This window comes from Capsicum annuum, chromosome 11 (assembly GCF_002878395.1).
Source record: "Capsicum annuum cultivar UCD-10X-F1 chromosome 11, UCD10Xv1.1, whole genome shotgun sequence".
Lineage (NCBI taxonomy): Eukaryota > Viridiplantae > Streptophyta > Magnoliopsida > Solanales > Solanaceae > Capsicum > Capsicum annuum.
This window is the reverse complement of record NC_061121.1, coordinates 153,852,013-153,865,264: the sequence shown is the minus strand read 5'-3', so window position 1 is coordinate 153,865,264 and position 13,252 is coordinate 153,852,013. Positions and strand designations below refer to the sequence as shown.

Sequence of the window (13,252 nt, the reverse complement as noted above, 5' to 3'; positions counted from 1 at the left end):
TTTTAAATATTTTAACCAATTGAGCATAGATAAATTAGAAATCGTTCGTGCCGAACACACCCTAGGCTTTCCTTAAGCCACAAAATCTAACCACTTTCTTACTACTCCCTCCAGCTCCAAATATTATAGTACTAGTTTTATTTAAAACTGAATTTGTTTTTATATTTTTTGAGATTTTAGGAAAATAAAAAGTTGGTCTAGGAGGTAGATCAAAAACTTCAGCGGAGGTAATCGAACACAAACAACATGCGAAAGCTGTTAGACAACGGACCTGTTTATTTTCTCCAAGTCCATCATTGCCGTTAAATCATAATTAATGAATTAAAGTCGTGTTTTCTCCGTGCTCCCTTCATTTCAAAATAATTGAATTGTTGGGGTATAACACCTCTTAAGAAAAAAAAAATTTAGGACATAAATTGTAGGTTACTTTCCATTTTACTCTTTTAATTATTCTTAAATTACTTTCCTAGAAAATATGAAGTACTTAATAACCTCGTTAAATGAAAGGGTAAAATTGAAAAAAATTTCAACATGTCTTTTGAAGAATGAACAATTCATTTGTTTTGAACATTGAGAAATAGCTTAACAATTCATTTATTTTGAAATGGGGGGAGTATAACAATACTTATCCACTATTAACTTGACATATACATAAATAAATAATAAATAATTGAGATAATTTCATCATATTACCATATAATAAATTTATTGTTTTGAAAAATATATTGAGTTTTTTTTTTTATAATTTCACAGGTTCACTGAGGTGTTGTATTATATCTTACTAATAGGAAGGAGATATAAGTCTTACCTCCGATACATACAACACAAATGATGAAGACATCCTTTTACAAAAACAGGAGCAATCCATTAATATGACGATACTAGCAAATGAGATTTAGCTTACAAAAAAGTTAGCCTTATCAAATTTTGTCCTAATACTAGGCAATTGAGATCTATCCAGGAGAAAAGGTCCTTTGGCACCTTTAGGAAGTTCTTGAAATGAGAGATATACCACAGCTTCATTACTGGTTGTGGCAAACTTTGCCAGCCAGTTCACAACTTGATTTGTCTCTCGATAACAATGAGTTGCATCCACATTTGCTTGGTTCATTATGTGGGAGATTAGATGTTGGTGATAAGCAACGAATCCAATTCAATAGTGAAATTTCTGAACCCATTCTGATAGCACCAATTAAGTCCAAAGACGGCAGCTTGCACTTCTGCACTATTATTGCTGTTGCAACTAGATGGGATGGAAAAAGCCATTATAAGGTCAGTATTATCGTTTCTCAAAACTCCTCCAATTCCAGCTTTGTTGCTCTCGTGTAGAAAGCTACCGCCGGTGTTTAGCTTGATTGATCCTGGACTTGTTTTTTCCCAATACACTAGAATGTCAGACTTAGGAACAGGTTGCATCTTCAACTCATCACAAAAAATAACCCATGGTAATGTTAAGTTACAACTAGGAAAAGATTTGTTAACCACAGCCTAAATATTCCAATAAGTTTGTTGCTTCAGCTTGAAGAGATTGAATTTTTTTTATCACCATATTTACAAGAGAATCGATTCTTCCAGATTTCCCAACAAATGATGACTGGAATTATCTGAACAACTTGCTTGGGCATATCATTCACGTATTTTTTTCTCCCACCAATGATTAAGAAGTCCTCTTAGTGGCAAAAGCTGGTGAATAATCCCTAGGGGGGATCCAATGGTCTTCCAAATGTACCTAGCTGCATCACTCTCAATAAAGACATGTTGAATGGTCTCTGGTACAGGGTTAGTACAATAATTACAAGAAGTATCAATCTGTTTCCCAAATTTACAGACAATATCATCAAAGGGCAGTTTGGATAACCATGCCCTCCATGTTAGAAAAGAAAATTTAAAAGGTATGCTCGTATGCCAAACCTTGTTAAGGAAAATATCTTTACTCTTTATGTTACGGAATAACTGGAGAGAAGATTTATTAGAATATTTACCATCCTCTGTTAGATACCATAAGCTCCATCAGGTAAATCATGATTACCAATTCTAATGAGCTTGATGTGTTGAGAAATATTGTCTGGCAAAAGCTCCATGCAATAAAAGACTGACCAAGTCTTTAGTACTCTTTCTTACATGTGGAAAAAGAGTTGCTAATGGACCCATCCATGTCCAATTATCCCACCACTGACTAGAATTTCCAGAATTAATATTCCAATGGATTTGAGGCTCTATTTTACCTCTCACCTGAAGCATCTTTTGCCAAGAGTGAGAGTTTCTAAAAACACACGATTTAACAGCATAGTATGCTCTAATACAATATTTTTTTAAGAAAAACTGCCCAGAGGGATGGGATAGTTCTGAACCTCTACCACCTCTTGACTGCTGGAGTATTGCCAATATCTATCATTCTTCTAGTACCAATACCTCCTTCATCAAGAGGGAAGCATAGATTCTTCCTAGATCTCCAATGGTACTTATTTTTATCACCTGAAGAACCCCAAAAAAAGTTAGCAAAGTGTTTCTTGAAGATGTTAAAGGAACCTTTGGGGGGCACATAGCAGAGAGAATATAAGTGGGGAGGGATTGGAGAACATGTTTAATAAGAACCGCTTTACCACCAAAAGATAAGAGTTTACTTTGCCATACATTGAGCCTCTTAATAACTTTATTCCTAAGCAATCAAAATACTCATTCTTTTTCCTAGCAATATATAAAGGGCGCCCTAACTAATTGAAAGGAAAATTTTTATCCATAAACCTGGTATAAGTTCTAATTTTTTTGATCCTATAGGCTAAAGTCTTAAGATCTGTAAGAAAAAACTCTTGTCAGTGTTCACTCTCTGGCCTGAGCTGGCATCATAGTTACCAATACAGTTCATGATGAGATTAAGAGAATTTCTACTACCACTAGTAAAAATGACAATGTCATCTGCATAAGTAAGGTGATTGATAAAAGGTCCTCCAGTGGGCATTGAGAATGGAATAAAGTTCTTATCCAAGAAAAAATTATTAGGAGATCTAGAAAGAACTTCTGTTGCAATTATAAAGAGGTGGGGGGATAAAGGATCACCTTGTTTGAGTCCCTATCTTGAGGAGAAAAAACCCCTCCTGGAGCCATTGATAACGATAGAATACCAATTACCAGAAATAAGATTAAGAATCATGCCAATCCAACATTCTGCAAAACCACATTTCCTAAGAACTGAAGTGAAAAAATGCTAAGACATTCTATCATAAGCTTTGGCCATATCCAATTTAATCACTAGATTACCACCCTTATTAGAATCGAAAATGGATTGAATGATTTCTTGAGCAAGAAGGATGTTCTTAGTAATAAGTTTATCTTTAATAAAATCAGTTTGATTAGGAGAGATGAGCTTAGCTAATAAAGGATTCAATCTAATAGAAAAAATTTTAGAGATTATTTTGTTAGTAAAATTAGAGAGACTTATAGGCCTAAAGTTAGAGAAATTGGTACGATTGTCAATTTAGGAATAAGCACAAGGCAAGTATGTAAATAAAATTTAGATAGAGACTTACCTTGAAAAAAATTAATCACAAAGGAAATTATATCTTCCTTAATGATATCCCAACAACAATGGAAAAAGGTTCAGTTGTAACTATCTGGACTAGTAGTACTAGTAGCAGACAGATTGAACACAACATTCTTAATTTCATCCTCTGTAGGGATTGCACCAAGGATGGCATCGTCTTCATCTGTAATCTTTTTAGTGATGCAATCCAAAATTTTAGTGTCCAAAGTGGCAGGAGGAAGGTTGAAAAGAAAGTTGAAGTGCTTCACAGCCGCTTTTGCGATCTTGTCCTCACCTTGGATCCAATTACCATTGTGATTCTTTATCGTATTCAGCTGTAATTTCCTTCTTTTCTCCCTGAGCATGCTATGAAAATAATTAGTATTACAGTCTCCCTCCTCGAACCACTTTACATTAGTTTTTTGTCTGGTTAAGGAATTTTGCATGCTGGTCCACTTGATGTACTCCACATGTACTCTATTGGACTCCTCTATATCAGCATCTGAGTTGTTGATAATATCTTGCTCCTCAAGATCCTGGATCTTTTCTTCCCATTTGAGTACTTGATCATGAACATCCGACAGTGTTTCTTGACCGCTGACTGAGCTTCCTGCTAAGTAATTTCAATTTAGACTGAAGTCTCCACATGTTATTACCTGTGATTTGAGTATCCCAAGTCTCTTTGACAATGTTGAGAAAGCCATCTTGTTTGGTCCAGATGTTGAGGAACCTGAAATACTTGATAAAATTTTGATTAGTATTAAAACATTTCATAAGAAGAGGTCTGTGGTCCGAACCTGTCCTCGCGAGGTGATTAATAGTGGTATTCTGGAAAAAATTGGCCCATTTATCATTAATAAAGACCCTATCAAGTCTCTTCCAAATTCTTTGGCTTGGTCTTCTATTATTGCACCAAGTAAATTTAGGACCCGAGAAACCAATATCAGTGACACCACAATTGTCCATGCAGTTCAAGAAATCAATACTCTTATACATTTTGTGAGGCTTTCCACCAATCTTCGCCCCTGGGTCATAAATGACATTGAAATCCCCTCCAATGCACCACGGGTCATTAATACCCATACTAGTTGACTCCAAACTGTTCCAAAGATCTTGTCTCTCTACTAATGTGCATTTAGAATAAATAGCTGAGATGAAAGTGAAGCTATTATACAATGTATCCTCCAACTTGATGGTAATTTGTTGATAATCATTGGTGATAATAGACACGGGACCAATAGTCTTCCAAAGACACCAAATCTTACCATTATCATTAGATATACACTCTTGGAATCCCCTAGAATTTTTTATAGCCATTTATTTTTTCTTTGCTTATCATTATTTCTAGAATAGCAACAAAAAGAATCTTGTTGATGTCAATAAGATGCTTGAGTCTGTGGATTGCTTTTTTTGACCTTACCCCTCTAATATTCCAAAAAATTGTATTAATCATGGAAAACATTAGAGGGGGTCGCATCTGTTTGTTTCCTTCTCATAGAAAGAGCATTGTTGTTTTTGTTTTTCAAACCAGACTTACTGATAAGGCTTCTTCCCCGTTTCATTATTTTCGAGTCATCGTCTTCTGTATTGATCATATTTGATTGCTGCAGTATATATTTTGCTGCTCGTCATCACTTTGATGTGAAGACGAATCACGTATTGGATGTTTTGTAGTATCCTTGTTAATAGCTTCGCCGATGGCCTCATCATGACTGAAATTAAGATCAACGACCAGATTCAGAGCTGGTTGATTGATTAAATTAGAGGGAATAGTAGAGGAACTTGCGCTAGCTTCCACTTGACTATCCTCATTATCAGCTCCAATAATATTTGTGTTGCTGATAGTGTTTTCTTGTTGCTCCAGGGGAATATTGAGGGGCTCTTTATTTCCTCTAGAGTGATCAGTATCATTCACTCGAATGGATTGTTACTGAGTACAATTTTCATCAACTTTGAATTCTGATTTGGAACTTTGGACAGCTTGGAGTTGGCGAGACTTCTTATTGTTGATGCTTTTTTCTATACTGCTAGAATAAGGAGTCTCTTTATATTTAGAACCCGACGTGGAGTTGTTACCTTTCTTGTTGCTTTCTTGTAATTGAATCTATACAAGTTTGAAAATAACTGTGCTTTTCTTTTTCAGCATTTTCTTGGTTTTATTATTCTTCTTCTTTTTGTTTTTGGTTCTTTCAGCCATACAAGGACTCTTCACCTTCACAGACTTCAACTTATTTTGTGCTTGACCGCATTCTAAGACAGGGCCAGAGTCATTATTTTTCTCTGCTTCTTCTTCTTGATCCTTAGCATTCTCATTGGTGTTTACCTGTGTGTCTACAAGAGTAGGTTGAATATTTTTTGCAATCTCCATCTCATTAGCATTGGCAGATTCTTTGTTGTTTAATTGTGCACCTTCTAAGTTATCTACTACTTCCTTTCCATCATATGCTAATGTTTCCTTGGCCCTTAACCTTTCTAGAACCCTGCAATTTAACATGTTATGTCCCAATTTTTTGCAGTGTTTGCAATATTTGAGGATAGCTTCGTATTCCAATTTTTGTGTAAAACCTTTCAACGGGGAGTTTTCATCTTCATTACCAACCCACACAGATTCAATTCGAGGCTTAAGAAGATCAATTTCGACACGAACTTTGGCCATACTCGGTCTTGTTTTGCTAGCAGTAGCGACATCAAGTGCCAACGGAGTACCCACAGAGCTAAGAATTTGCTTAACATAATGCCAGTTATGCATATTAAAAGGAAGACCAGGAAGAAGAATCCATACCGGAGCAACTGGTATGTCTTCCTTCGGCTTGAAATCCGGGGACCATTTCTGAAGCCACATTTGCATACCTTCGATCTCAATTACTCTCCGAAACCAAACATTTTTGAATTCTTCTTCGATGGAAAAGTCCAAGGAAACATTATGGTTATCATAGGCCCCAATTTTATAGGATCCTTTCATCGAAATTAATTCTCTGAAACTTGATCTAATTTTGTCAATTTGGGGCCTTTGTTTCAGGAACCTGCCAACAATTGTTCTTTTACACTCTTCCGCCATAATTCCATAGTAAACCCTTGATTTAAATATGACTGCAGGCATAACATTGTGAGTAGTATGTCTAGCGATTACCTTTTCCCGTTCGTGATGAATGTTTGTTGCGGAGAAACTGGGGGAATTGACAATAGCCCCTGCGTAGTTAAGTTTTGGGGGAATTCCTTCTAAGAGATGAGTCGTGTTGTCTGGGGAAGGAGGTGAGGCTCTCGATGCGCCGGATTGGTGGCACCCGGAGGCTCCATCGCCGGAGTGTGAGCAATAGATACTGAGAGCCGTTAGTATCCGTTGAGAGAAAAAGTTAGAAAGAGAAAGTTGCTTTTTCAGTATATCTCAATATATTGAGTTGACTATGAGTAATAATAACTAAGAGTAAAATAGCACAAATGGGTAAATAATTTATTAATTTTTTAAACTAGACAATTTTTAGTAGAATGAAAAATTAAAGATGGACAAAGGAGCAATATGCGGTAAGAAAAGGAAAGTGAGAAGAATGAGCCTATGGTGGTTTGACGGATGTAGCGTGAACCATTTGATCTCAAATGACATAAAATATTAAACTTAAAATGATGACATGTGCCTTTGAAATTGTAGCTGCAGTTTCCTCATCATATTTTCCATTCGAAGGGTATAAATATATCCCTCTATCTAACTTTCCATAACAAAACAACCTCAATATCTCAGACTTGTCAATGATACTGAGGAGAGAGAATTAATGTACAAGATGTTTTCCACAACCACTTCTCTTTTCGTGCAGCCTAGAGCTAGGTGAAGTTATTTCTATCAGTGAAATATTTTTTTCTGCCTTTTATAGATAATTTCCTGTTGGCTCTAAAATTATATCACTTTAGTTTTAGTAATTAATATATAAATCATCTCTTCTTTCACATATGCAGTTTGAAAGTGGAAAGAGAGGATATTGGTACGTGAAATTGAAGGCTTTATAATTTTAGATTTTGTTTTACATATTATGGTTTTCTCTCTCTTTATATGTGTTGATAGCTACTTGATGATCAACTGGAAATACAAATCCATGCAGGGATTAGAGGTTATTATTCAACAAGAGTAGCCCGCAATCCAAACTTAGAGAAGTTGCAGACTAACTACTTGTTTCCTGAGGTTAGTAGTGCATTGGGATCTCTCTCGTGGGTTTTCATGCTTGCGTCTTTGTAGTTAAAATTACATGAGAAATATGCCTCATATGAAGTTTGGTGTGAGTCTAGATTAAGTAGCTGATTGATCATGAAAACTAAAATTTTTCGGAGTTGGAGTTGAATTTGGAGTTGATATTGGAGTTGGAGTTGAAATTGGCCTTATCTTTTTTGAATTTTTTTTTTTAACTTTTGAAAAAACTCTTTTAAATATGATTCTATGTCCTAACTTTTACAAACTATCAAAATCACCCAACTAAAATTTACCTACTAATAGAAAAAGAACATAATTAGCCACTATTATAAAAATAATTACATATACATGGACATATTTAATGAATTTCAATTATGACATATATAATATTTACATTAATAGCTATTTTCTCATATTTGAAAATTTTAAATATGGATGTTATATTAACAGATCACTGCTTCCTGATTTTTAGGTAACAAATATTATCTTTCAAACAATTTATTTTTTTAGGAATTTATTTAATTTTTTTCCTTCATTTTCCATTCCTAAAAAAATAGGAAATGATGAGTTGTTATTAAATTTTAGGGTGCCGCTAATTTATTTCTTTAATTTTCTTATACATGAAAGATTTTACTGTGTGTGAATAAATTATTTCTAAGTAAAACATGCTTTGCATATTTATGGTATATTATTTCACATACCATAAATATATAAATATGCTTAGTATGTTTCTTTATACTTTGTATTTTTATATATGTGTATATATGATATATACATGGTATAAACTTCATATATAACATACTTTGTATATTTATATTATAAATATGCTTAGTATGTTTCTTAATACTTTGAATATTTATATATGTGTGTATGATATATACATGGTATAAACTTTATATATAACATACTTTGTATATTTCTATTATAAATATAATACTTTATATATTTATGGTTATAAATATAATACTTTATATATTTATGGGTATAAATATAAATTAACAGTAAAATAATGTCTTAAATAAGAGAGAAAATTAAATAAGGGATAAAAATAATGATGAGAGAGAAAAAGAGATATATATTAATTAGGATAGCATTAAGTTTGAAATTATAATTATCCTATTCTTTAAAACTGTTATATACGTAATATTGAAAAAGTAATGTTATAAGAAAAGTTTTATGTAAAAATTTAAAAGATTGGGGTTATATGTAATAATAATAAAAGTTGGAATTGGAGTTGAAAAATTGTGAAAACAACAAAAACCAGTTTTTCCTTTTCAAAAAAAATTTCCGCAATTATTTTTTGAATTTTCATGGCCAAACATCACAATTTTCAACTCCAAAAAAAAAAATCAAAAAAAAGAAAAAAAATTCCATGGCCAAACGGGCCCTAATAGTAATTCCTCTATCCTAATTAATATGATGTAATTTGGTGAGACACGAAGTTTAAAAAATATCAAACTACCCTTAAAATAAATAGTACTATATCTTTCATTTTCTATTAGTTGAGCTTATGAATTTGACACATTTATTAAGAAATCAATAAATAAAAATATATTTTACATATATACCCTTATATATCTTTTTAAAGTGCATAATCAATAAAATAGTTAAATATTGAAATTATTGGTACATACTCCCTCCGTCTCATTTTACGAGTTAATTCCTCAAAATATCATTGAACTTATGTAAACATCCCACTAAAATAACTTTTGTTTCTTTTAGGACAATATTGTCACTGAACCATGTATTTTTTTCCATTATAAGGTAAAACTAAGAAATTGTTAAGGATATATTTGGAAATCACAAGGAAAGTGAAATTAGATGTAATTAATTTTAATTTCTTTTTCTTTTAATTTTATTTTTAGTTCTATTATTTTAATTTTTTTCATTTTACATTATTTATCTTTCATCACTTTTCTTCTCATTTTCCAACCTCTACTTCTAATGATTCAATATAATTACTCGTATTTTTTTCTTCATTTAGCGCATTATTGCATTTTTATTCTAGTGTTTGAATTAAAGTAGTATTTCATTATTGAATGAGATGACTTGGGTGTTTTTCCTTTCTTTTGAATTATTTACTCGTTGAAATTTTATATAAGAGTATTTTATTTTTTTCTTGAATTTTCAATTTGTGTTTTATTTTATGTTTCAATTTATTTGTTTTAGTACTATAGACTTGTTATTTTATATTGCATGTCACTTCAAATTGTCAAGTTAATTTTCCAAATTGCTATTGAACTTGTGCAAACATCCTACTAAAGTAACTTTTGTTAATTTCTTTTAGGAAAATATTGTCATTAAACTATATACATCTTTCCAAAAAAAGGTGAAACTAAAAAATAGTTAAGAACATATTTGGAAAGCTAAGAAAAATTGAAATTATATGTTATTAGACCATTTGCAGTGGCATGCAATATGAAATAGCATATCTATAATACTAAAACAAAAAAACCGAAACATAAATTCAAAATCCAAAAGAAAAACATAATACTCTTGTATAAAATTTCAACGAGTAAATATAATTCAGAAGAACGAAAAACATATAAGTCTATAATCTCATTCAATAATAAAATACTACTTTAATTCAAACACTATAACAAAAATTATAAAAATTCAATAATGCACTAAATAAAGAAAAAAAAAATATGAGTAATTATATTGAATCATAAGAAGCAAAGTTGAAAAATGAGAAGAAAAGAGATGAAAGACAAACAATGTAAAATGGAAAAAAAAGTAAAAATAAACAAGAAATTAGAATAATAGAAATAAAAAGGAAATTTAAAAGAAAAAGATATTATTTTTTTTTAAATGTAACTTTGTAATTAAATCACGTAATTGCACCTAATGCTCTATTCCAAATTGAGAATTAGACTATTTAATTACATCTAATTTCACTTTTCTCGTGGTTCTCCAAACATATCCTTAACAATTTCTTAGTTTTACCTGATAATGGAAAGAAGTGCATAGTTCAGTGACAATATTGTCCTAAAAGAAACAAAAGTTTAATGACTCATCTCAATTTGACACTGCACATTGATTAAAATAATAAGTAATAACATGACTACTTTACCATAATACCTCTATTAAATGATGTTTACATTTTAATTTAGAAAAATAATAATTAATACTAAGGGTAAAAAAAGAAAAAAAATTGTCTTGTGTTGATTAATGAAAAATGACAAGTAAAATGAGAAATCAAATTATAAAATTTGGGACGAGTAAAATGGGACGAAGGGAGTATTACTCTATCTCATTCATTACGTCTAGAACATTAAGTATTTATATTCGAAATTAGTGTAATAATCATTTAATTTTGGTTTTGAAAATTGATATTATTTATGGACCATTCAATAATTTTGAAAATTGTGCATGTCTTTAGTATTACTATTAACGGCAAAATGGGAAATATATGTATAAAATACTTTTAATTTTAAAACTTGAACAACTAAATTAAAATAAATATTTTTAAAAAGAATGTCAACTAATACGAAACGAAGAAAATACGTTTTTAAATAGAAAAACACATTTGTGGACTTTTTGCCAAATAAGGACCAACATGAGTAAATATTGATATTGTAATTAAATATTTGGCAAATAAGGAAACATGTTTTTTCGTTTCGGAACTGACAAAAAATGTGTTATATATATTGGAAAAAAAGAAAAGTATAAATTGCATGTCATTGGACTATTATGATGGTGATGTATTATAGTCTGGATCTTTTGCTAACTGATCGATGTTTTTTCACATAACAGATCTTAGAGAGGGAGCTCAAGCATGTGGAGAAGTACCCAAATGCTAAAGTAATAAGCCTTGGGGTCGGTGACACCACACAGCCATTACCCCAACCTGTAGCCTTGAGCATGTCTAATGTGCGTAAGATGATCAACTACTACTACTACTAGTTCTTACCCTCCGAAGAGAAGCTATTTGAATATATTAGTATATACATATTAAAATGTTACAATAATGTTTTTTGACAAGATAAAGGGAAAGAAATATCTTCTATTTTATTATAATATTTAATGGTTGTTTACAGATAACCAAAATTACCCAAAATTTTAGTAATTCTATGTTTTGAATTTTTTTTAATCTTGACATATTCAAGGATTTAACTCTGCTGCAAATGTTTATGATGTGAATACCAAAGGTCATTGGATGGAATAAACAAGTTTGAAAATTTTAAGCATTTTCTACGAGAGGATTTTGGGGAAACCTAAGCATTTTTCATGCCTAATAGATTGAAGTTACTTGACGAAGACAATGTAATTCTACTGTCCCAATTTAATTGTCTTAGATTGATTAGACATGAAATTTATGACATAAAGCGAGAATTTTAAATCTCGTGATGTTAAACTAAAAATATATTGTCATTAAATCTTGTACGTCCTTTAATTAATTTACCATGTAATATATTTAAATTAAAAAACAAACTTAATATAAAAAGAAACACTCTTTTCTGGAGGGACAAACTAAAAAAGTAAAAGAAACACTTAAATTTGGATGGAGAGTACATATTTTTTAAATAGGTGAAGAATGGTTCAAATCAAACCAAAGACAAACCGGGTTGACTTCAAAGTTCAAAAATACTGATTTATTTTTTAAAGAGAAAATGGTTAAAATAATACTTTCTCCGTCTCAAATTATTCGTTTTAAATTGACATAACATATTAATTAAAAAATAATTATAACATGACTAGTTTATTATAGTTCCTCTATTAAATGATGTTTATATTTTAATGTAAAAAAAAAATAATTAATGCAAAGAATAAAATATTGAGAAAGAAAATTATCTCTTCTTGATTAATAAAAATAAATAAATAAAATAAAAAATTAAATTAAAAAATTTAAAACACGTAATTTAAGACACCGAGAAAGTATTATCTAAACTATGACGCAATGATTTGTAGTAATCAATTAAACTTTGCGGGGGAGTATTACCCCTGCCCTCTCGGGTTCTTTCCATGTGAAATAAAACACACCTTTTAAAGTTTTTCTTTCTGGTTTCCTTGTTTTCCCTTTTTCTTTTACATTCTCTTTCTTCTATTTAACTCCATGCGCATTGTACGACTCATTTGTCTTCATCACTGCCGTTGAGCTTTGCCATTCCTTCAATAAGCTTCACCAAAATCTCTCTCCGTACTCATTGCCTTTTCCTTTTCTTTTCTTTTTCATCTTTATTTGTCGGCTTCTTCTATCATAGAGTCATAGACTATGAACGACTAGCAGAAAATGGGTTAGCTCATACATGTGTGTTTCTTGTTTGGCGATATAAGAGATTTTAGTTTGTGTGTTTCTTGTTCGGCCGGCAGGGGCGGACTCACGTGTTTTTTTTTTTTTTTTTAGGTGTTTCGGCACTCACTAAATCCACGTATAATAGGTATAATTATATAAGAAATAGTAAAAAAATGGTATAATATATAAAAAAACACCCGGAGAATAAAATCATGGTTGGGTGCTCTGACTTTAAATGTAACTTCTGTCTCTCCCATCTTGGGTTCGAATCTGTGCAGCTATGCTGCATTTTTTAATAGCTTTTTAAGCTACATTAAAG

At 31.3% G+C, this 13,252-nt stretch overlaps 2 protein-coding genes across 2 annotated transcripts in view; one reads left to right on the top strand and one right to left on the bottom strand.

Moving 5' to 3' along the window:
* Positions 1 to 754: 754 nt before the first annotated feature.
* On the bottom strand, positions 755 to 6,620 carry LOC107852289. The gene is made up of 2 exons (XM_047399027.1): positions 3,528 to 6,620; positions 755 to 3,165 (listed from the first exon to the last, which is right to left on the bottom strand). Exon 1 carries the CDS (start codon positions 6,618 to 6,620, stop codon positions 5,625 to 5,627), a length of 996 nt encoding a protein of 331 aa, XP_047254983.1. The 3' UTR covers positions 755 to 3,165; positions 3,528 to 5,624.
* Positions 6,621 to 7,170: 550 nt separating this feature from the next.
* LOC107852288 (aminotransferase ALD1, chloroplastic) overlaps positions 7,171 to 13,252 on the top strand; it is a 13,307-nt gene continuing 7,225 nt past the window's right edge. Inside the window, exons 1-4 of the mRNA XM_016697350.2 lie at positions 7,171 to 7,340; positions 7,469 to 7,494; positions 7,612 to 7,691; positions 11,454 to 11,570. Of these exons, the coding sequence (XP_016552836.2) occupies positions 7,288 to 7,340; positions 7,469 to 7,494; positions 7,612 to 7,691; positions 11,454 to 11,570 (276 nt within the window). The 5' untranslated portion in view covers positions 7,171 to 7,287. The remainder of the gene's footprint in view (positions 7,341 to 7,468; positions 7,495 to 7,611; positions 7,692 to 11,453; positions 11,571 to 13,252) is intronic.

Bases quoted from the DNA above. Each gene is read 5' to 3' on its own strand.
- LOC107852289 (XM_047399027.1), bottom strand. From the start codon at position 6,620: ATGCCTGCAGTCATATTTAAATCAAGGGTTTACTATGGAATTATGGCG.